General features: G+C 38.4%; 1 protein-coding gene across 4 annotated transcripts in view; it reads right to left on the bottom strand.

Annotated features, from left to right (window-relative positions):
- Positions 1–25,388, bottom strand: part of LCLAT1 (lysocardiolipin acyltransferase 1) — a 117,399-nt gene that overhangs the window by 40,619 nt on the left and 51,392 nt on the right. For all 4 annotated transcript variants that reach the window (XM_039707337.1, XM_039707338.1, XM_039707339.1 and 1 more), the window contains 2 exons: positions 19,461–19,607; positions 10,708–10,824 (listed from right to left, as the gene is read on the bottom strand). In XM_039707337.1, coding sequence (XP_039563271.1) covers positions 10,708–10,824; positions 19,461–19,607 — 264 coding nt within the window. The remainder of the gene's footprint in view (positions 1–10,707; positions 10,825–19,460; positions 19,608–25,388) is intronic.

The raw sequence follows: 25,388 nt of genomic DNA, 5'->3' as shown, positions 1-25,388 counted from the left end.
AGTCTTTTCACTTGTAGCTCAGGACAGGGCATCCTGGACAGCAGATGCTTGAACAGCTTCCAAGCAATGTGCACCCACTTAATCGAGTTCCTGTCCTCACTCAGCTCAGAGGCAGCAATGGGCCTTCAGCAAGAGCCCAGTGAAACTCATTCTGAACAACAATCTTTTCAGTTTGGGTGTAAAGCAGCCCTGGTCTGCCCACGGTGCTTTCAGTCAGCTGAGAGGGAGGGGCAAAGTAAAACCATGTTGCTTGTAAAAAATCATGGGGCATACATACTTATGCATGAATCCTTGAAGGCTAAGTAAGATTTGTTTTCTGTGATTGTGTTAATGGTGTTTTTACTATATGATCCTCCTCCTAAACAGTTTGCCAAGAGAGATGGGATTCTGCCACCAAAACTCCTCCAATACATAAACACGGTTCTGTATGTACACAGTATACCACACCTTACAAGAAAAAGCCCCACCATTTAAGTCACAGGCACATTATATTCTATCAGCATTTTGGCTGTTCAGTTTTAATGAATTCTGTGCTGTCTACTACTGTTCAAACAAGAAAACATGAAAAAGAATATGCTGCTGGTTGATTACATGTGCCAGAATACAGAAAGGCACAAGACTGAAAGTCAAGAGAATTTATCCCTTCAAGGAGGAGAATAATCCTTTGAAAATGTTCTATCCTAATGTACAACACTGCTATTATAAATCAGAACTTATGTATATATTTGAACATTGAGTGCATGCTTATGTGTGTGTCTCAGTGCGTAATGTCAACTGAATTTGTCAGCACCACAGGTAGCATAAATTCTGATGAATCTCCACAGCCTCTATGGTTTGGAATGTATTATTAACAGGTTTATGAAATATTTGCAATGCTGTGGGCATGCAGAGTGCACTGTTTTAGGCAGCTATGGCTTAACTGCTACCTGTTCCAGCAAAGCTTATACACCAGTGAGATGGGTGTTTCAGACACATCAAAACAAAATCCCTGCCTCAAAAAGACACAGGCCTCACAGATGGGGTGTGAGCAACAGGAAGGAAAGAAGGAGCCACAGAGCTGCTGAGCATATGTTTCATTTAATTCTCTCACACAAGCTACAAAAGCAGGCAAGCAAAAGGCTGATAAAGGATGGCAGGGAGCTTTCAGGTCAGTTGGAAGGAATGCTTTCTGGATAAGTGAAGGCAGAAGTCAACTGGTTAAATCACAATGGTGCTGCTGACAAGATGAACCTGCAGAGCACTTAGACAAAGAATGCTTTTGAGGGATGATTTTTCAAAAGCATCCAAGTAAATTTAAAAGAACACTCATTCTTATAGGATCTTAAATGGGACTTATGTCCCTAAGGCCTGCCCTCTGTGTTTGGCTTTTAAATGCCAGTACCCATAGCAACTTCAAGGCAAGGCAAACGTGCCATTGCTCACAAATTCCAAAGACTCTGAAGCATTTTGAAAATGCCTCTCTTCTTTTTATTTATTGTGCATGCTCTTCTTTTCTCCTAATAGATGTCCTTACTGTCTGTCATGCCAGAATCCATCAGGTCAGGCTGGCTCCTTTCAGAGCAGAGCAGCTGAGGACTGGTGACCAGGAGAAGCCCTGCTCAGGTCCCTACTTCTGGAATTATTTAATAATCATCAAGAGCATTTATTTTTATTGCTGCACTGCAAGGGCAACAATGACTATCTATGCAAACAAAATGACAGTTTTGCATAAGTCTAAATATAGATTATAGACATTTCAGAGATGCTTATTTTAAGGTATTATTTGTTTTTAATGGTATGAAATAGAATTAGGGAGAGACATTACTGAGTCAAATGTGTATTAAAACAGTTCTCCAACTCTTAATTGGTAATCATTCTACAAATAAATGAATTTATGGGAAAATATATTCAAACCCTATAGCTGTAATATACTTCATTACACTTATGGCATGTTGCACTTCAAATTACTGGCATGGCACACAGGCAGTAAAGGGAAACCCTTCCTATATCCCACCAATTTTTAGTGAGAACACACAGAGCCAAGACCTTACTTCCTGCCCTCCAAAATCCTGCAGTTCAGAAAAAGGTTGACAAAATAAGTCCCAAAGACAGGAATATTTTTTCAGATTACATATAAAGTGATGAATGAGGTGTAGAGGTGAATTTATGCTGAAGTTTATGTTTTGATAAAAATCTATTTTAAAAAGCATTTATGCTCTACTACAATTTTTCCCAAGCTCCTCTGCCCTCTGATGTTTTTCGTTTTTCAGTATCAGTCCCATAGCAACATCCAGGATTCATGGCTGTGGCACTGCTCAAACATCTCTGGAGCAGAGCCTTTGCAAAAATGATTGCTAAACTCAGAGATCTGAGTCAGCTCGGAAAAGTCTGATGCTGGGCTCATTTTTTATATCCTGAAAATAGTGGCAGGGGACTGGGAGGAGGGCAAAGGGAAGGAGAGCTGAAGCTGCAACAGCAGAAAGGAATGAAAGAAACAAACTACTTAAGGTTTAATGATACACAAGCAGCATATTTTGCAAGTAGATGGGAATGAAAGCTTTATTACTATCCTACAGATTTGGAGGCTATATCTTAACAGTTTGGATTCCAACACTTCCAGTAACTGAAAGAATACTCCATGGACCTTCTCCCCTGCCAGTAATCACTCATACAGAAAAGTGGTTATCAGGAATATACAAAACACATTTGCAGCAACCTTAATGCAGCTGGAAATAAAAACAGCTGGCATCTGCAAAAAGTGGAAGAGTGGAGAATCCAAAAAAATGACTGAGACTCTCCTGTACAATAAGACTCTTGATTTGGGATTAGTCTATTCAGCCTGTAGATGCTGCTATTTTTCTAATAAAACACATCAGGAAACATCATCTCCTAACGGAAACTAAAGCAGTTAAAAAAAAAATAAAAAGAGACTATGGAAAAAGTATGTTTAGGTTCCTCTCTACTCAAGACTGCTTGAAGCAATTATCTGCCTTACTAATAAACTGAGCTGAGAAATGGGTAAGCTGTGTAAAGCATGTGGTAATAGCATGTGAAACAAATAGATGCCAATACTATTCCTCTGCTTATAGGAATTAATTTCAACTTCAGCAATAATTAAATATGCTAGCAATCCAACCAACATCACCTGCAAATTCTTGGATCACTGGCTGACAAGAATGAGCAGTAATTAATGAACTTGTACTTTACCTCAGGCTCACCTATTGTCTGTCCTCAGTCTTTAAAAAGAACCATAAATGTCACTACTCAAAACACTCAAATCGATGAATGACCTTTCCAAACACACACCCAGAGAGATCCTGACCCAGTCTAGACCAGCAGATACACCTTGTTACTCACACTCCTGGTCCACCACCTAGTCAAAGCACATTAACTACTAGAAAGACCTTTCATAAACAAATCTTCAAGAGGAAATAAACATTAGATCAAAATCAAAGAGCAGGACCATTTTCATAATTCTGAAGAAAATAATTCTAGTTTTTCCTGAAAAATCATTTTTCCTGAACTCACCAGTGGCCAAGCTTCATTTTTACATATGCAATCTGATGAGCTAGCATCGTTCCAGGCCTCCAGTTGAAGCAATTAAAAAAGTCCACACTCGCCAAACATTACCACATCGTTACCACAGATACTGTGTATTCTGAGTCAAGGGAAAACAGTGGAAACCTCTAATACCACTGTGGGGTAACTGCTGGCAAATGATAAGTTTTTAGTATGGTTACCACTGCAACTATTAATAACCTGTGAGGAGGTAAATGGAAAATGATCCACTGCATGGTGTATCTGCTTGTCACAAGCCATGACTCACACGTGAGAGACTGCAAGGGAATTACTGCAGTAGGTGGACGTTGAGCAGCTCGAGAACGTAAAACCTGAAATATTTCCGATGAACACCACAGATGTGTGGTGACTCAAACGCGTCACCCTGCAAACACTAAAGGGGCAGCGATTCTTACACCGTAAACCCTCCAGTGAAAGGCTCTGCTCTCTTCTCAATAGCAGTGGGGGGTGGAAAGAGGAAAGGATGGGGGCTGACAGAAAAGACTGGTTCGGAAAAAGCAAATCTTTCCCAGGAGGAATGAAACAATGGACTGTTTTCCAGAGGTGGGGCGAGCAGTGTAGAATGTTGCTCCAGTCAGACATGAAAGAAGAGAAACAGAAACTTCAACGTGCACCAAAGGCCAGAAAATAGCTAACAGAAAGCTGGTGCTCATTCTGAGAAGTACATCACAGCCAACACACGCAGATGTTTGCAAGACATGGTAATCATCAGCGGTTAACATGATTCTGGAAAAAGTCGAGCTGCCCTTTCCCATGTTCCAGAGTACAGAGACAACTGTCAGCATTTGCAATAAAGCACAACAGCCTGCATCCGATTTTCTGCTTTGCTGAATTTCACAGACATGCCCAGTGATAAAAGAGTGCTTTTGAACCAGGTCCCGGCTTTTTTTTTTAAAATATAACTAATGTTATGAATTTTTTACTGACACACAAAAGGCATAAAAAGTATGCAAGCTTAAATTTACATACTGATATTTCTGTATCAAAGGCTATGCTATTTAATGCACAGGATCCAATTCTCATAAAAGCAAAAGATCAATTACAACAGTCAGTGAAGCTCTAATACTGCATTTTCAGCTGAAAACTCGCTCAAAGCACTTTCACAATAGCTCAGTAATTTCAGAGTATCAGTCTACTTAGTAACATGACTCCGAGAGGAACACATGCACAGAAGAAAAAGGAATCATGAAGAAAGAATTTCCTTGCATTAAGGAATGATGGTTTAGAGCTGCTGTTTAATCTCTGCATATCTGATGGACATACGGGTGAAATTAGTTGATTGAGGACCCACAGCTAAGGCTGATGTGGACACTTATGTTTTCCTATTTCAAAAACAGACTGGTTTTAGTTTACACAACTGAGCAACCAGCACAAACAGGCAAGATCTGCTCTGAGAGATGGCAGTGCTGGTCAGTGTGCAAGCTCTGGCCTTTCCAAAACCCACAGAAATTTTGGCAGTGGCCCAACATATGATTCTAGGAGTCAGAAATCTGTTCAGTCACAAAGAGGGAGGCTAAATTTCGTTGAAACAACAAATCTAATCTTTTCTGTCATTTGATGTGGGGCCTTTCCATGTCCTATACCTTTGTTACACACAAGACAAATTATGCACAAACCTGGGAACTGCTGCAGTCCTGCTACATAGCTCTGTTTGGGCACATAAAACCTCTGCAGGTAATTCAGCAGACACTTCTGTGATTGAGACCTACATGCTTCACCCAAGATATATGTGAAGAGGAAAGAAACTATGTAATCAAAATAAAAGGCAGTTTATTTAATATGTACATTTAATCATTCATACACCCCTCTTACCACAGCCTGAACATTTCAGTAAATGAGTAGACCTGATTTTCACACTCGCATCAATTTTCTCTTTAAAAAACATAACACGCTTAGAAATTGGTATTACTTTGATTTATGTTTGAAAGAACGAATGGCATCTGTCTGGTAAGCTGTAGGTGCTTTGGACATAAGTGTCAATCAACACCAGAAGACAAGCCCTTGGCAGTCTCCTGGTAGCATTTCTCACTGACTTTTCATCAACTCATACAAGCAACCTTCCGCCTCTCTTTCAAAGTTGGAGTAAGAAAAAAGCTCTGAGAGCTCATAAACTCTGGCTACTTCAAGCTGAAGGGTTTCATTAATGAATATTCTTGGTGCACAGCAAGGATGTCCAGGCACTGCTCACAAAGACCTGCTGCCTAACCCTGGCTACTTCACACCTCAGCAAAGGGGAGCCAAGCTGTATGTCAGCTTTCAGGAACTGTTAATCATCATCTCCTATTGACTGTCTTCTATATTGATCTGCAAATCACAAACTGCCTCCCTACATTATTAACTCAAAAGTGCTGTGTAAGCAAATTGCACCAGAACCCAAATAAATACTATGAAGAGTTCAGTATATAAATATGCACATCTGGATGCTCTAACTCCCAGAAAATCTGAATCTACACTACTACTGAATCTACATAATAGTCACTAAGCATCCCAGGATTAAAGCATTTACAGTTTTATATAGAGATAACATGGACTGAACACCTAAAGAAAACTTTCCTGCCCTAGCAATGAATCAGGTTGAATACCTGCATGCAATTACTGAAGCAACTGTAAAACCCAGGTATGAACATTAGAAGATACAGATTAGCTTCAACTGTGTGTGTATAAACATTAATTTTAGGGCAAAACTATCAATTCTGAACCAATCATGGAGAAAGGACAAGAATCAGTTTCTTTCCATCAGTAAGGATGTGCAATGAAGGCAAGCATGTTAAATTTGTATCTTTGTTTATTTTGGGATCCTGCAGTTGGCAGATGTTATCTGCAATATTTTTTCAGTTGGCTAATTATGAACCAGAAATAAATTCAAAGCTGAAATACTATAATAAGACAACTAATTCTGACTAGTCATTATACTGTACAACCAGTAAAATATAAACCCCATAATGGGAACATCCAGTCCAATGTATCCAGCTATTAAAGGTTGTTGATGGCTGTAGAGGAAATGTCAAAAAGAGGTCAGTTTAAATTTAATGTTGGCAGAAATGATTGTCTACAAAAGCATGAATAATCTTCTAATGATGCTTTAAAGTGTTAGCTCTGTCTTAAGACTTACTGTTTATTTAGTCCTGAGAAAATGCTTAAAAGCCATGAAGCAATTTTAAGAAAACATTTGTAAACAGCTATTTTCTCTTGACAGACTATTTGGCTACAATTACAGATATTATGCCAAGATAATATATGTAATTCAACGAATCCAGACAATATTGAATCAAATCAAACCAGTATTATTTTCCATCTCTTTGAAACTGAGCATTCAAGTCAGCTGAACTTTCAATGTCATTTGGCACTTCAGAAAAAAACTTTACAAAATACAAACAGGTCTGAAAACCTATACGTCATTTCTGAGTTATAGAAGGATCTCACAAAATGGATCTTCAATAACATTATATAAACCACAAATGTTTTCAATTAACATTGTTAATGGCATGATTTTATAAAAGTCTTATTTAAATTCCTCCACATTTCAGCCCTTTTCAAAGTCCCACATTTTGTAAAAGGAGACGAGTCACCTGAACCCAAGTTCTGCCAAAAATTACTCCACACATAACATCTACTCAAAATTTCAATTCTTTAAAAAAAAAAAAAGGATTAAATATGATTTTAGGAGATGGCTAAAGAGAGGGATTAACTAAAAAAAGTAATAATCAATCCTCATTTTGGAGCCTGGAGTTCACTTTCTGCTGCGCATTCACATGTTCTTACTCTGTCTTTCAAAAAGGACATGCTCATCTTTATTCCCCAAAGAAATACAGCAAAAATCTCGAGTAGTTTTTTACCAGGTGCTGGTTGAAATCAGGATTCCTTACAGCTAAGACAAGACAGATGATTCACTTCATCAAGTGAACAGAAGTAGAAAGATGCAAGTCACCTATTTTATTTCTCCTAGCTTTCCATCAACAGTCAACCAACCAGGTATCTCTTGCTTGAAAACTAGCAACAGCTGAAGTCCTTATTCTCTTGAGTATATATATTATTAATTATATATCTAAAGCTTGTTCATAGTCTGTGTTTACTCTAAGGTTTCTATGAATAAGAAGACAATGATGTGACAATTTAAAAATGAAACAGTATTTTCGCTGTTTTGGCATTTGAGCATAATGAAAGGAAAAACCAGTCAGCTTCTATGTGGGTTTCTGTTTAGAAGAGACAGCTATGGGGGGAAGAGCTACCATTTAGATGAAGCAGAATGGGGGAAGCAAAGGTATGACTCAAAAGCCAAGGAGATGCACTACCTAAACAACTTTTACTGTTTTTTTGGTGGACATCATATAGGTCTTTTTTTCTTAGCTGCCAAAATCTCAGCAGTGACTTAGAAACCATCACAGCAGCATCCATGGGCCAAAGAAACCAAATAGTTGAAATAATGACCTCATAAGAAAGAGAAGCCAGCCAGAGGAGTTTGAGTGGCTTTTTGCTACCTATGGAAAGCAAAGAGCAGGTAACTGCTCGGTTTATGCTGGCAGGGTGCAGACAGTGCTTCCTCACATCTCCTTTGCACAGACACAGGCCAAATTTTATTGAAGGTTATTTTCATCTGAATCTTCATTTCCTGTTCAGAAGGGTCACTAACAGTCATTTTTATATAATGAAAGGTAATTCTTAATTCTTTCATGCTACAGCTTGTGATGCATATTAATCAGGCTTCTTGCCAAATTAAATTAGTTTCTTGAACATTTGAAAAGCAGTTAAACTTCTAACAACATTTTTCCCCTCTTTTCATCAACCTATTTTTGGAGCAAAATAATGTACTCAGGCCTGAAGAAAAGACACTTGAGCCTCAGGAATGGAAAACAGCCATGAGCCAAAATGTATTCACAGGAGAGTTATAAGGCAGTAAGGTTGTCATCTATGCACAAAAATACTTTCAAAGACGTAAACATGATGTTAAAATCTCCACCACTCCCTCCTCCATGTTGAAGTCACACACACTGCTTTGAGCCTGCAGGTATGAGGAGTAAAAAAAGGAAATAAATCTGGTTTTGTGATTATTACTATGATTGTAGCATTAAGACAATTCAGAAATGGAGACTCAGGTTAACACTATATCCCTTGACAGTCCTGGTTTTATTGACTACTGCTAGTATCAGAAATTGGGGTTGTAAGAAAGCATTCTATCAGTTTAAGTTATAACTCAAACCAGAGCTGCAAATAACACCAGGTACCAACTGGGCCACCTGCATTTGAATATCAACCTTGATATCTGTATTGTACAGATTAAAAGATAGATATAGATTTGCACATATATATATAATATAATGAAGTATTTTAAAGTCCAGCAACTACAGTTGGGTTATATATATATATATACACATACATAAAAAAACCCCAAAAGACTACAGTTGGGTTATATATATATATATATATACACATACATAAAAAACCCCCAAAACTTTTCAAAACAAATGATCCCCATTTCACACACTTGGAAGCAGTTGAAAACCAATTCCTAAATTAACAAGTAATAACCAAGTACTTTAAAATGCTACTTGAACTACCTTCTCACACACAATTTATTACATAATAGCATACAGTTATATATAGCTTATGATGCCTATCAAAATATCCAATATCTAGTAAATTCAACACAAAAGGGACATTAATATTTCACACACTATTTGCCTGCCTTAAATAAAAAGGAGATGTAAAACCACTTCAAAGGCTGGACCGTTATTGTTTTTTCCCCAGCTTTCTACTGCATAAAATCAGTTAATCAGCCTCAAATATTTTCCTTTTCATAACCCAACCTCCTAATTTGCAAAGATTGCTCATAGAGCAATGGAAGAGAAAAACATTTTTATAAAATTAGAAAATTGCTGTATACCACAAAGCTTGCTCCAGCAGCAAATACAGAATTTTTTAAAAAGTTATTAATATTTCAAATGGAAAACATTTCTTTAACTGAAAATTTATTCCAGGTTTGAAATACTGTTATGCACTAGGTAAACTTAATGCTGTGAAGTTTTAAGGAAAGCAAGCTTTTGAAATTGTGTATGTGGCAAATTTTTTTTACTACAGCAAACTGAGTAATAAATATTCAAGAGAGATGAAAATCTAAGCTGTCCAGCTCTGAATGTGCAATACCAATAGGGTCAAATAGATAAATGGGATTGTCCAGCTGGGAAAAATTCCAAAGTGCTTGCAGTGATTTTAGGATATCTGCTTAGAAGGAATGCAAGCCAGGTCTGCTTCGAAAATCCAAGCAAAGATTCCAGCTAGCAAAAAAACCTACCAGAAGGCCCCTATTCTTTTTAATAATCTCAGACTTCTTCTTTTGGCAGTAAAAATAACCAGCATGTGTTAAAGATCTAGAATTGCTTTTCCCTGAAGAACCAGCCTATAAAAAAGTCACTTCATATCTACTGTACATGTTTATTTTCTTCAACCATATATCCTGCAAATATTCACTCATCTGTACCTGAATCCCTGCCACATCTGTACCATTACAGGTTACATCCTGATGGCCTCGAACCTCCTTAACGTGCCCATTCCCAAAACAACTCCCAGACATCTCAGTGTAACAATCACATCTTCATACTCTGTTCTCCTGACAAAAGGGACTCAACCCTAACCCCTAGATTGATATTGGGATGGAAAACTGCTTCTGGGTAAAAGACAAGCATCACACATTCTCTTGCCCAGTACCCTGCCAAGCAGCACAAATTGTATTTCATACAGCTTCTCTGAGTCACCATCATCCAAAACACCTGGCAGCACTGGGTAGCTGACTTGCTGCATTTCCATGCTGCTGTGCATTCCCCTTGTCATTTAACATAACAATTCATTTACTCAGCTCTCAGAATTAAACCCAGCAGCCTTTACAGAGAGGGCAGTGACATACGTCCTTGTGTGTTCAGTGTCAACCACCCACTTGGGGTTGAGGACAGTACAAGCTGAACTTCCTTGAGATATTTTCCACTGGTTTTCTGCTGCAAGACTGCTAAACAAGCTAAAATATTTAAAACTAAACAACACAAAAGTTGTGCTTTCATTCCCTGCATACCTCCTGATGATATCTGTCGGTTATCAAGTCTCAAATCTCTCCATGTTCCAACCATTTTAAAGGAAAAGCAAGCACAGAGCAGGATTTACCTTCCCTTAGACGCTCGACCACAAAGGTGAATCCGGTCGTTCGCGGGTGTAAGACGTACTCGTATTTTTTAAGTCCGTTCTTCTCAGCAAATTCATGACTGCGGGCTTTGGTATTGTCTGAGGAGAGAAGGAGAAGCAGCACTTTGTGTTACTGAGCAAGCAGACCATGGATTAAATGGAATGATTACAAGACAGGAACGGCACAACAGCAGCTCACACAGTATGGATGTGGAGGCAGACACAAGTGTGCTTTCAGTTGGCCATACCATGGTATGAGGAAGAGCCATGTGGATTGCAAGAAAAGCCTTTTTACCCTCTCATTTCATTTTAGCAAATCATCAGCAAATCTTTCATACTTTATCAAATGCAATCTGAAATTCATAAATTAATAGTCTGTTAATAGTTCTCTGTACACTTCAATACCCATTCTACAGTAAAATGTATTAATTGGCTCAATTGTGTTTTGGGGGTTTTTTCAACTCAAAAAGACACAACATATAATAATAATGTAGGTTTGATATTATGAACAGAAATACCTTGAAGTCAGTGTTTAACCACATTACACTTATTTCAGAAAGAAAATATTAAAAAGAGGAAAGCAGTTAATCTAATAGCTTAAAATGGTATTTTACATCTTCATTCTGAACTCACCATGTTTTATTCATCAACCCGTGCTGCACATAGTTCCCCATTTTAACTTTTTGACCCTTGGTGGACTTGACCTCAGTGCCACAACACATGCCTGCCACCATACACAGAGTACACACAAGGCAGCTGGAAAGCACCATGGCTAAACCCCACGACAAACATGTTTCAAACTTCTGGTAATCAAAAACCTCTCATGAGAAACCAAAGGCCTTCCAGAGCTGGTTGCTAAGAGAGCCCACTAAGCAAGGAAGACAAAGACACCAAAGCAAAAACTTCTGGAGACAGGTGGAGAGGAGGCACTTTGTTCTCCTCTGATGTGCAGGAGGCTCTTCCAAGCAGCCTCAGTCAACAGCCAAATGGACTTTGCTGGCTACACTCAGTTCTTTCCTGTGGGTCTTGCTGTGCCTCCCCTGGGACCAAAAGGGAGGCACAGCAAAAATGGACATATGCAGTGTTCCCTTGGCAACATGGCAAAAATCAATTTGAGCAAATAACTTATTTAATAACTCTTATTTATGAAGTTTTACAGATGCTTAAAAGACAAAATCCCAGCAACAGATGTATGGAACAAAATCACTGCTTAAGCAATCTATTCTATTTTTAAAGCAAAAAAAATCTTTAAGGGTTCACAGTTGAGTTTAACAGAGATAGGAGATAAAGTAAAGGAAAACATATCACTGTTTAATCATTTAACAGAAGTGATACTTAGAGATAAATCCTTCCTTTTACAATCCTCCTAATTTTTCCTGTAAAAGTACAATAGCACAAGTGAACAAATCAACAGCAGTGCGAGATTTCCTTTTTGCTGTAATGCAACATTCCCCCATCTTTCTTTTGTCCCTAAATTATATGACCTCTTTATTTCCCAAAAATGCTGGTGCCCCTCCTAAAGGTTTGTCTACCAATTAATAAATGCTATAACATATTACCATACTAAATATCTTTTCCCTGTGACCTACTGTTTCCATGCCTGAGAGTGCTGCTTTTCGTACATGCAAGCCTTAAGATTCACTGCACAGATCTCCTGACCATGTGATTTAGAGGAAAAGAAAGCTATTGCGCAGTAGCCAAGCAAGTGATTCAGAAAAGAGGATCCAAAGATTTAATTCTTGCCAAATTGCCAAAACATACAAATACTTCAAAAATATTACAATTTCAAAAAGCATTGCTAAAATTATGGAATGTGTGAAATACTAAAATTACACTTGGCAAGGTAACTTTAATTTATCTTCTCTTGGACATATACATTATGTCTTTAACCACATGGTCAGAATATCTATTTTTGTCTGCTCAACTACTATTCCATTCAATACTGCAAATGACTATTCTGAATCAGCAAAGGGGACTTGCGTTGCAGACTCCCACTGCAATGGCAAAACTTGCAAAGGGAACCAGGAGCCAGACTTGAAATGACTGAAGAGGCAACAGTAATCTGGTAATTATTAAATGGTCCTCCAAAAAAAAAACAGGTTCTACCTCTTAGGTGCACCAATATTAGCTCAAGAACTAAAACGATTTTCTAAGAAATGACACTGATGACCAAGTGTGTTCCTATAAAAAATAGCAAAATCAAGAGTTTCTTTCCAGATTCTGGAATGATTCAAGTAAAATGTTTTAAATTTATTTATCACAGAAGTTCTTAAGATAATGTACTGTTGTTTCCAAAAGAGAGAAGTATCACATTCTTCATTTTCAGCATATCCAAGTTTGGGTTTCACTTCAGAAAATTTCCAATCTGCAGATCAAGTCAATCAGAGCTTTGAGAAACAAGTGCCATATACATCTACATAAAGTTAAGCAGTCTAAAAAAAATGTCTAAGTTTTAAGCACCTCAAAGTGCACACAGTCAATGAGCACTCAGAAGAACTATCTCTTGTGTGTTTACTCACTAGCACTTTGCCCCAGAGGGAGCACAAAAATGCTCCTTGGTGTTTGCAAAACACTCTACTTGCACCAAAGATGAGCAAAGAGTGAAAGGGCACTTATGTTCTCTGAGTAAAACCTAATTGATGCTGCAAGAAAAATCTGGGACCTCCAGTGCCCATCACCTTGAAGTAATCATCTTCAAACTTCCTCTAAGTGCACCTCCCTGTACTTGGCAAGAACTCACTGTAAACATCTGCAAAACATCTTCCAAATTTCCCTTTACTACGCTGCCTTTCTGAAATGTGTGAACAGCTGGACATCAGCACACTGGCCAACACTATTCAGCTATTTCCTAACATTTGTATGCCTGTCTTGCCTCTGGACTGTAAGTTTTATATAACAGAGACTGTTCCACTCCCCTTTTGCATGACCCTAGTGTAATGGGATTTTACAACTAGAATAATGCTCCCAGCTAATACAACGATCATTGTCATCTGGAAAAAACATCTCCCTCTCCCCTTTCTAACAACTATAAAGCCACAGGTCTTTGTGCATTAAACATTATTTATTACAGCAAGTCAGGAAGGTCAATGTGCTTTGATGATATATTGAAAGCAAGGGTAGCATAAGCCTCTACACTACAAAAAAAAAATAGGAATTATGCCCTTCCTCCCCCTTCTGTAATCTCGGCATTGGAAAAAAAACCAGTTTCTTGCTCTTTTATTACTTATTACTAAATATTCTGACTGTCATCTCATCCAATGTAAGGACCTTGGTGCCCACTGCTGTTTGGGATCCTTGCGCCAGACATCAGTGCCCAAAATTTGGGAGGAGATTCAGAGCAAATTCTGCTGCTCAGAACCAGAGCCAACAAAAGGCAGAACATGCAACGCTCCCCATTCTATGAAATCTTGGGGTTAGAAAACCGATCCAGGAAATTAGAAACCCATTTTCATATCCTCAGCAGCTTGAGGGAATTCACATAAGAAATGCCTCTTTAAAATCCCATAATCAATAGACCAGGCTACACTGTCAGTGCAGCAAAACTTATGCAGCTGGCTTATTGTTCCATAGGCAAATTTATAACAGTCTTAGGTTGGAGTAATAATAATAATAATAATAAAAGAAAGATGCCTAAAAACTTCCTCAAAAACAGAAAACATATGTTCTTTTCTTCCAAACTACCAACACAAATAGCATCAAGCAGCTCTCAAAACAGGACCTGGAAATGCACTCAGTTTACCTCAGTCTCAAAAGGCCACTCACATCATTTGGTTGGCTAAAGGTAATGTCCCCTATCACCAAACCCTCTGAAAAGTTGAGCACGTGTTGCTTTCTAGGAACAAGTATTTTCTTTCCTACACTGTATTTAAGTCAATGCAAATTTAGTTCCCAATGTTTTTGCTCATCATTCCTATTATTCCTATTCCTACTATTTTAACCCATTGGTCTGTATTTGCTGTTAAAAAAAAGAATAAGGAGAATAACTTATTTTTATGGAAAGCACCAGTTTATCAATTGAGAGTGATGTAGGACATTTCCAGGGCTGTTTCATGCCCTGTTTCCTCAGATCTCACACCAACTTGCCTCTCCTCCTCCCCTGAGTTATTTAGTACAATAAATAACTCTCCTCCCCTGTGTCCTTCAGCTAATGGAAGTGACCCTCAGAGCAGGTTCTTTGGGGTGGTGACAAGTGCAGCCATCCAGTTTATTTGAGTCTTTAGACTCTTCTGCAGAGCCACTATCAAACTACACAGAAATACAAGAATTTAAGGGTGCTTCCCAAAACTTCGGGTTTTTTGTGCTCCCGTGCCACCTTTGGTAAATAATTTGATTATATTTTTTCCCATTTTTCTCCAAAAATGGAGAAAACACTCTAAATTTGCCACACATAAAAATTACTGGAAAAGCTCAAAGTCAGCATTTTTAGAAGTACCACGCTTCAAAATTTCACTTAAAGTAAATGAAGGAAGAAATGCTGCTAACACATTTTCTTGATTTTTGGGTTACAGATTTTAAAGAACTTAAATTGCTTTTGCTGCTGAAAAGCTATGCATAAAATGAACAAATTCTTTCTTTTTAGTAAAATGGTATTTTTAGTTTGTGAGCTGAAATTTGATATTAAGTACTACCATTTCCTTTCATTTCACTTGTGATAAAAATGCACTGATAAAAACATGCATGTTCTTCTATGACTTCAAGTACTCTCAAATTATATTAGTGCCAGAGAGTGAAAGAGTAAATGAGTACTCCAAAAGTCTCTCCAATTGGATAAAAAATAAAATCCTCATTTACCTATTAGAGGTTTGCACAGAAATGATAAAGCTTTATTGGCTCACAGTTAATATTTTGAGAAAAAATGAAGTATTTTTTCTTACTTGAGCTACTTTCAACCTATTCCACGTTAGAGTAACCCCTTTCAGTGATTCTGATCAATATTTTCTTTGCACTACCAAAGCACATCACATTCACTAGCAAAGTTAAAAATCCAACTGCAGTTCATTGTTGCCTTCTGTCATCCACATCACATCACTCCTGCCAAAATCTGAATTTCAGCAAGATTTCCTACTCGATTTTTAGTTGTTCCTCAAGGAAAAAAAGCTCTGTGCAATCACACTCTGTCCACCTGTTTGTTCCCCTCAACTTTTGAAGCTGTTGTCCCCTGCAAACACAGTTTATCAGGGACAAGAGATTCAAAGATAACCTGACCCAGCAGAAGCTTTAGAACAACCAAGCTTCTGAGAGGAGAGATGTGAGTGAGGGAGAGTGCAGGGCAGGTCCATGGCTGTTGGGGACCAGGGCTCTCAGCACGGCATGCGAGTCCCACAGGTGGCATGGGACAGGCCAGGGGCAGCCACGGCCGAGGCAGCGGCAGGAGCTTGGCGGAGGAAACGTCACACGGAAGGAACACACGGGAAAAGGAGCTTTGGAGTGAAGAAAGGACCATGCACAGGGATGCACACACAAATCCAGAGGAAATGAGGCTTTACCAGGCACAGAGCAACACAGCAACCCTTTTTCTTTTTTTCTTTTTTTTTTCTGTTATTGTTTTCTGAAGAATTACTACAAACAATCTTGTAAGAAACACCAGGAAAAACAAAAGAACAGGCAATATGAGGGATTGTATTCCAGCTTTCTGGAAGCATGAGACTCATGGTTGCTTTGTTTTCTTCAGGGCTTCAGAAAGTCTGGCTACATGTTTACCTGCTGAGGGCTTCTTTTTAAGCAATTGCAATAAAATACCTTTGAGTTTTAACCTTCAAGTACTCCAGAGTGAAAAGGTGGCCAACCTATCAGAAATAAGTATACAATTATGTAATTATTACCTCAGCCCCTATACAATCCAGTCTGCAAATACAATGTTCAGGGTTCATGACATTACCATTTCTAAAATTTATTTATGTAGCATCTTCCACAGCAAAGTACTTCACCACCTTAAAGTCAGGCAGTAGCCCATATATAAATACAGTCTTATTTTACATTTCTTTGAAATCTCATTCTCAAATACCTGAAAATATTATAAAGAGGAGTAAATCTATCACTGTCACATGGCCACTGAGAGGATAAAAATATGACAGCAGCACAGAGCTATACAGCAATTCTGCTATTCAGTGATGTAGAATGATACTCTTCATTTTAACACCAGAGGAATTTTGTTTTCAGAAGTAATTAGCAGTTTTACCATTTGGCCAGAAAACAAGTGTCACTGCCTCTGTTTTTGCAGAATGTTCCCTACAATTTTGAGCAACTGTTCAGAAAAAAAAAATCAGTTTATTTGTTACCCTAAAGGACGGAACATGAGGTCGCAACAGGTCCTATTATGTCAATAATACAACCATTTTCTGAAAATAATTTCATAATTATTTCAAATAATTCAATAATTCAAAATGGTACATATGTTCTAGCATTTTCATATGGCATACATTTACTGCTTTGTCAGAATTAGCTTGTCAAGGGATTTTTTCCTGTCTCCTACAGTATTTTACAATATATATTAACCAATATTTCCTGTGAAGACAATCAGAGAGGTAGAGCTATTTACTTCCAGAGGAAAAAAATACAGGGGTTTGCCCATCTCTATTCATCCTTTTATGTACAAATGTAGCATCCAAGTGGCATTCAATTCTTGATGGCAATTTAAAAGTGGCAAACACAGGACACTTTAACATGTCAGAAGCCAGCATGGCAGTGCCCTATTGTCTTCCCTACCCATCACTCCATCCTTCCCTCCATTCTGCTTCCTCCTGGGCTGCTCACACCCACCTGTGGTGACCTCAGCAGAACAGTTAGTGCATCACCATTGGGCTTTGTGAATTTAAAGAGAACATGTCACACAGGCATAAAGAAGGGAAATCAGAACAACAGAATTATCTTACCAAAGGAAATAAAAATGTGTCAACAACCTGTGTTCAGAAATTTAATTAGATTATTTTTATTATTAATTAAATAAACTTGTTCCTATGAGTTTCTCAGTGAAGGGTATCAACAGCTTATACCCAAGTTTAGTCTAAGTAATTTATATCAGTAACTACAGCAAGAGAAAACCCTGTGTTTCCTTAAGCAGCTTTACATTCAGGTGGGAGCATCCTCACCACTGTCTTTTGGACTCTGCAGCACAAATGTTAACACACTGTGGCTGTCTCAGTCCTCAGCCAAATCTTTTTTAAAGCGGCAGTACAAAGCTTCCTCAAGTCTTTAAAAATCTGTTGTCTCTCAGGAATATTAGATTCCTCTAGAGATTAGAAGGCATACATAATTTATGGAATAAATTCCAAACAATCCAATTCTTTCAGACATCTTGAGATGGAAACACTTGTTCAGAGAGTGGAGTGCTCTAAGAAGGTGTCTCCTGACTCCATGAGTAAGATAAAGATTGTACCTCATAATTTAAGCTAGGAGGAAACAGTTCCTCATAAATTCAAAGAAAAAAAGTTGAAGTGAGATAATTGCATAGAATCTTGAAATAGTTTGCGTTGGAAGGGACCTCAAAGACCATCTCAATCCAACCCCCAGCCATGGGCAGCATGGGACATTTCCCACTATCCCAGGTTGTTCAGAGCCCCATCCAGCCTGGCCTTGAACACCTCCAGGGATGGGGCAGCCACAGCTGCTCTGGGCACCCTGTCCAACTGCCTCACCATTATTTTAGTGAAGAAAATTCCATCCTTCTCCCTAGCTTTAGATGCAAGATAACCAATTCAATAAGAGATGTCATGTGAAGAAGTCCAAGAATGTTCAATGAATTTACCCTCTTTAAGGAAGGCTGATCAAGTGATGATCATTCCCTACAGTGTGATAGCATCTGAATACTACACACATATCCATTTTAAGGATATTTGGAATACAGAAGGCAAAATAGCACCATATGCTTGTTATTTTTACACCATGTCTACTACTTACTGTCATGGCTTTGCAATAAAATATGATTTGAGAATATCTGCAATGAAAAGTATGGTAAAAATCTTTAAAATAAGCTAAAAGTTAGGAGCTTAATTGCAATTCATTTCCTATTTAAAGATAACACTTATCAAATCAGTCATCATGCTGGAGGCACAAACCACCACAGAACATTCATACAATATTTTCTTTTATAGGCACTTGAGCTGTCTTCAACATTGATTAAGAGCTTCCTAATGATGCCATAAGATACCTGTATCAAGGTAGATATTTGATGAAAAATTAATACCACAGGGTCAAACTCATTACATTTACTCCTACGATAACCTCAACATTTGTTTTACAGAGATATTTCCCTTATAGAGGCAGATAGAGACTGCTTCCAGCGCTTACATGGCCTAAGGAACAAGTATCTCCATGTTCCCCTCTTAAAACATTAGGCAAGAAATCAAATAGAATCATTAGTCCTTTTCAATTCCACTTTCATTGGTATGAAATGATTTTGTCACAGTAATTCAGGAAACAGGAATGCAAGTGATATATTCCAGGTCTTGAAACCTGCTTTTGCTAATGCAGTATACATAGAGTACTGACCAATAAAAAGCAGTCAATCAGCAGATGCTTTGCAATGTAGGTTATTTCAGGAAGACTGGCAAAGTCTCCCAGTGGAGCTGTGTTTGTGCCTCTCACATGAATCAGCAATTGTTTGATCATTTACTCTCATTTCTACTACCCATGAGAACCAAGTCTTGCTCCTGCCTTGGACTTTCTTAAACTCTTCCATAAACATCAAAGAACTTCCATGTTGAACATTCCCTGAGAAGATGACAAATGCAGCTTACCTGTGAGATCAGTTCCCTCTGGAAAGATGAGGAGTTGTAGTGGTTCACGAATGTCACAGAAATAATCCAGCATTTTTTCGAAGTGACTCTTGTCATCTTCCCACTTTCTCTGAATGAAAACAAAGGCTGCAACCTGCATCGCCCAGCCTAAAGTTAAAAAAAAATACACCTTCAGCAACATTTCACTCTGATACTTCTATAGTGTTATTCCAAAGAATTTTATAAATTATATTAGACCCAGTCTGCCCACCTGTCATTAACTCTGATTAAGAGCACCTGGTTACCTTGTAAAAAGAGTTTTGGAATGTTAAAAAAAAGAATGCATAAATGCATTCAAAACTCAAAATTCAAGTTACCAGACCAAGGACAGGGTCAATGCTGTCCCGAAACATCATTATAGTGAGGTGGGGGTTGATCTCTTCTCCGAGGTAACATGCACCAGGACAAGATGAAATGGTTTTAAGTTGCACCAGGTTTAGATTGGATATTAGGAAAAAATTCTTCACCAAAAGCATTGTCAAGCTACCCCTAGGAACAAGCTACCAGAGAAGTGTTTGAGTCACCACCCCTGGGAGTATTTAAAAGCTGTGTAGATGTGCTGCTTAGGGATGTGCTCAGACTTGTTAATCTTAAAGGTCTTTTCCAACCTAAACAATTGCCCACCTGTCATTAACTCTGATTAACAGCACCTGGTTACCTTGTTAAAAGAGTTTTGGAATGTTAAAAAAAAGAATGCATAAATGCATTCAAAACTCAAAATTCAAGTTACCAGACCAAGGACAGGGTCAATGCTGTCCTGAAACATCGTTATAGTGAGGTGGGGGTTGATCTCTTCTCCGAGGTAACATGCACCAGGACAAGATGAAATGGTTTTAAGTTGCACCGGGTTTAGATTGGATATTAGGAAAAAATTCTTCACCAAAAGCATTGTCAAGCTACCCCTAGGAACAAGCTACCAGAGAAGTGTTTGAGTCACCACCCCTGGGAGTATTTAAAAGCTGTGTAGATGTGCTGCTTAGGGATGTGCTCAGACTTGTTAATCTTAAAGGTCTTTTCCAACCTAAACAATGCCATGATTCTCTGAGGTGAAGCATTTAAAACCAGAAAGTATCTGTTATTTTGAGGGCTTTATTACATATACCGCCTTATAATTTTCATTACTCACAGAAGAAAATACTTTCAGCTTTTCTTCACACTTGATTATAGAATAAAAAATTATATATATCTATTTCTTTGTATTAATACACACAAACATTTGCAGCCTGCCATCAAACTGACAATGTAGGGCAATGAAGTAAGTGCAACTGCTGCTCAGCCTGCAGCTCAGGGGTCCCACCCCATTATCTTCAGTAAGTATTCTTGGCTCTTTTTGGCACAAGTATACAGCATATCACATAATATTACAAGTTCTGTCCATTAGCTCAGACAGCAGGATGAAAAATCAGGGCTCCAGCTCCACCACATGCCTGAAATGCTCCCTTCCCAAACAGGGCTCAGAAGAGCATGACACTGCCTTGCCACCGTACTTGGCGAGCTTGTACCTCATCAGAAAACCTGCAGAGAGATCCTGCACATCAAAGAGAAAACATCATAGCTGCCCATTCTCTTCTTTGCTCACCACCACTCTCAAAGCCTGTTTTTCCTTTGCTGGTGACTTACAGCATGTCATTTTTGCCCTTCATTTCAGCTCCTCTTCACAGGATTCCTTTATATTCTGTTCATAGCAGTATCTCATAAGAGCCTTATGCTACAAAACTACTTATTAAAGTCACTCATTTTTCCACCAACTTTGTAAGTCAGCCAGCCTGGACAACACATTAACCTGCTGCATTATCTTTTCTGTATTGGTTAGAAACATTAATTGTACTGTTAAAGATTTGTGACCTATATCATGGGGTAAATACTTCTAATTTTTAAATCAGTTAAACAGATGGCACATGAATAACTAACAAGCTGTCTGCAATCTGGACCTAATGCATCTCAGATATCCAGATAATCAATGATATTCAGATAACTGAATACCAGAAGTGGTTATATGACTAAAGAAATGCCCAGAATGCAGTCTCAGCAAATCTTTCCATATTTGCATACTATATTTGTGAAAAACCCTTTGTAAAGGAAACTCAACTTTGACCACAACATTTTATGTGCATTTATGCACCTATCACATTCCCATGTCTGCAGTATCAAGAAGTGTCACTACAGCTGTATTAACAGAGGCTATCCATGTTTAACAAATTGCCTGCAGGAAAAAAATAAAGGTACATTTTACAGTAACTTTAAAATAACTGATGCAATTTAACTATGCTATCTTTTGGCATGTAATCATCTCCTACTGTTACAATACGTGGCACAAAAATGGTGCCACACTAGTATTAGAAATTGAACTAATCAGGGCTTCATTTCCACACTAGTGTTATACAAAGAGGACATATTTTTATACCAAATGGGGCCCAAGCATTTGGTTCCTCTAGAAGACAGGTGGGAACTGCACAAAGCTGCATCAGGGGATGTCCAGTAGAAGTGGTTATATGACTTAAGAAAAGAAATGCCCAGAATGCAGTCTCAGCAAATCTTTTCATATTTGCATACTATATTTGTGAAAAACCCTTTGTAAAGGAAACTCAACTTTGACCACAACATTTTATGTGCATTTATGCACCTATCACATTCCCATGTCTGCAGTATCAAGAAGTGTCACTACAGCTGTATTATCAGAGGCTATCCATGTTTAACAAATTGCCTGCAGGAAAAAAATAAAGGTACATTTTACAGTAACTTTAAAATAACTGATGCAATTTAACTATGCTATCTTTTGGCATGTAATCATCTCCTACTGTTACAATACGTGGCACAAAAATGGTGCCACACTAGTATTAGAAATTGAACTAATCAGGGCTTCATTTCCACACTAGTGTTATACAAAGAGGACATATTTTTATACCAAATGGGGCCCAAGCATTTGGTTCCTCTAGAAGACAGGTGGGAACTGCACAAAGCTGCATCAGGGGATGTCCAGACTGGATGTCAGGAAAAGGTTCTTCACTGAAAGGGTGGTCAGTCACCAGGGAAGTCCGCACAGCATCTCACCTGGCAGAGCTCAAAGAGCACCTGACTGGTGCTCCTGATCATGGTTTGGCTTTAGGCAGTCCCGTGAGGAGCAGGGAGTTGGACTTGATGACCCTTATGGGCCCCTTCCAACTTCAGATATTCTGTGATACTTCATATGATATCAAATTCATAAAAATGGACAATGCAAAGGACATCCGACAAAATCTCAGAAACAGAGATGCCTTGAACTATATCATTTACAACTGTGAGAATGCAGATGCTCCACAGGACAGAGTGGAAAAATACACAGAGATTAGGAAAGTTCTGCTGTGGTCTCAGTGTTTCCCAATCCTTCTTAGCCCTCAGCCTAGACCTTTTGTATGTTTTATACACAGGACACTACACCTAAGTTAGTATATGGAAACCTGTACTGTGCTAAGCTATTTTATTGTGTGGTATCACACATCAGGCCTAAATTATTCAGTCCTTGTGTTCTCATTGCACCATAGTCTGTAGGCTGAAAGAATGCAAGCAAAAAGCAAATAAATGCTCACTTAAGGAAGCCTGCTGATACTTTCCCAGGTCAGCAGCTCCTTAGGAGTGACTCGGGTCCATAACAAAGGGAATATGGAAAAAGCTGCCAGATCCCATCTTCTCTCCTACCCTTCTTCATGCAGCACAAAGCTTTAAATTATATCAAAACCTGCACATAAACTCACTCTTGTTATCATTCTTCAACAACACTGTGAGCATCCAACTATAAACACCTTTAGCTACCAACAAAAGATGCTGCTTGGGTGACTTGGGTGACTTTACCTGACTAAACTGCATAAAGCAGAGGATAGAGTGCAGTAGTTTCCCATTCCTGCTCTAAGTGGTGGTGTTATATATGGGCTATGAATAATTAAACAGAAGCAGTAATGTAGTGACAGTACAATATCAGGGAGAAGGAGTGGGAAAGGAGTTGGGAGGCATCCAGTTTTTAAGATAAACAACAGGTTTGATTTTCTAACCTTTCCAATAAATAACATCCAGTGTTCTGGAAGAATGTGTCTGTCTTTAAGTGTATATCTAATTAGACAAAACAGTCCTGACTGTTCAAAAAAGAAGATATTATCTAACAGATAGATGACTAAGAGTAAAGGACACGGGTTTCCTCCTGACTTACCCCAGCACAGCACACTGGGCCAAGCTATTTTACCATCTATGACTGTGGAGAAATTTTCACATTTGCTCATGCTTCAAGGTCTTCAGGCAACAAAACTGTGAATTCCTGATTTCTGTGAAGCCCTAGTTCATGCAGCACTGGGGACAGTGCCTGATGTTCTCATGTTTCACCACCCCACCAGTGTCAAGTGGGTAAGGAAACCCCACTTTTGCTTGCCTTTGAGCAAAGCAAAAGCAGCTCTTGCTTTGATTTCCATTCCAGTGTGTCTGCATTGTGCTGCTGCAGAAATAACATGTAACAAGTCCAAGATATGATGTGGGAGCCAAATGGAAACGCATGGGGAAACAGAAGGAATTCAGTAAATCACTGGGCAGAATGAAAGGTTTTGCTAATCAGTAATATTTAAGAAAAAGCAGCAGAAGGCAGTCCCTTCTCATGTACAGCCTGCAGTAAGACTTGCTATTCAGTTTATGTCAACATATTGTTCAACTGAATAAAATATATTTTGCTTTCTTTGCACAGCATTTCTGGTTTTCTAAAAGCTCCTGGACAACAGGAATTTTCCTAGCAAAGGCAGCATTTACCTGACTGGAGAAAAATGGTTGCCTTTGGATTTGCAGATTCTTAAGAAATCATTGATGACAAAAACACAGCAGAGAAACAGCAAAGCTAAAGAAACCATAACAATGCACATCCATTTCTTTGCTAAAATAATCTTCTTATCGGAGCCGACATTTTAGATGACTAACATCACTTGGAAAGGCACACAAAAAGCATCACAGCTCTTGTTCCAAATTGCCAAACAGCAGTGCAAAAACCTACCAGAGAGAATAGCTAGCCACACTGACCTTTAAATCAACATTTCAGAGCTGAAAAAAATAAACAAGCAGCTTAAAATCTCTAGGAACACAGACACAGTAATGATATGTATCCTATTAGGATGTAATTCTGCACAGAAAAAAAAGAGTGCTCACACAAAAAGAAAGCCTGCTATTGGAATAGAGGGATGTGCTGTACATCAGAATTTCCTTACTGCCTTGGGGATAAAGCAAACTACAGCTTATGCAGGTCGAGAATTTGCAGCAATGTATTAAAAATGCTAGCTCCAAGTCTAAAGCTTTTTAAATTCTAAGACCCTGCACTTCTATTTTCCTCACCCCAAAATCCTTGAGAAGAAAACAACACTCAAAGCTGAAATTTCCTTTATGTGTTTTCATTGCAAAGGTAATTTGGAAGTAAGCAGATACCAAACATGGATGTTACAATGAACAAAAGTGAGAAAGAGCTGAGCTGTGCCAAAAAAAGCGCCTTTGTTTGGTTTTGTATCACAATTCTATCTACACAGCCTCAGAAATTAGATATCCCCCAAAATGTCACATCTCAAAGAGGGATATTATGGCTGATATTGAAAGCAAACACACACATACACACACACACCTCAAGAAAATGGTATCTGCAGTATGTTACCTGTAGCAATGTAAAAGAACAACTTATAATACTAAACCCCCTGCAAACAAATTCAATAAATGATACAAAATTACAAAAACAAGTAGGAATGTAAAAGGCCCAACTATGGGGTTTGCGATTATATTCATTCATTCTCTCTCTTTTCTACAACTGGATTACTGACTGTTTCTTCATAGCACTATCTTGGTCAAAAAAAAGAGCTTTATTCAGTGTGTCTGTATTCAACAGGGGTCTGGTCCTGA

The sequence above is a fragment of the Passer montanus genome, unplaced genomic scaffold (genome assembly GCF_014805655.1).
Source record: "Passer montanus isolate IOZ18808 unplaced genomic scaffold, ASM1480565v1 scaffold2, whole genome shotgun sequence".
In the NCBI taxonomy this organism is placed as follows: Eukaryota; Metazoa; Chordata; class Aves; order Passeriformes; family Passeridae; genus Passer; species Passer montanus.
This window is presented reverse-complemented; position numbering and strand designations above follow the sequence as displayed.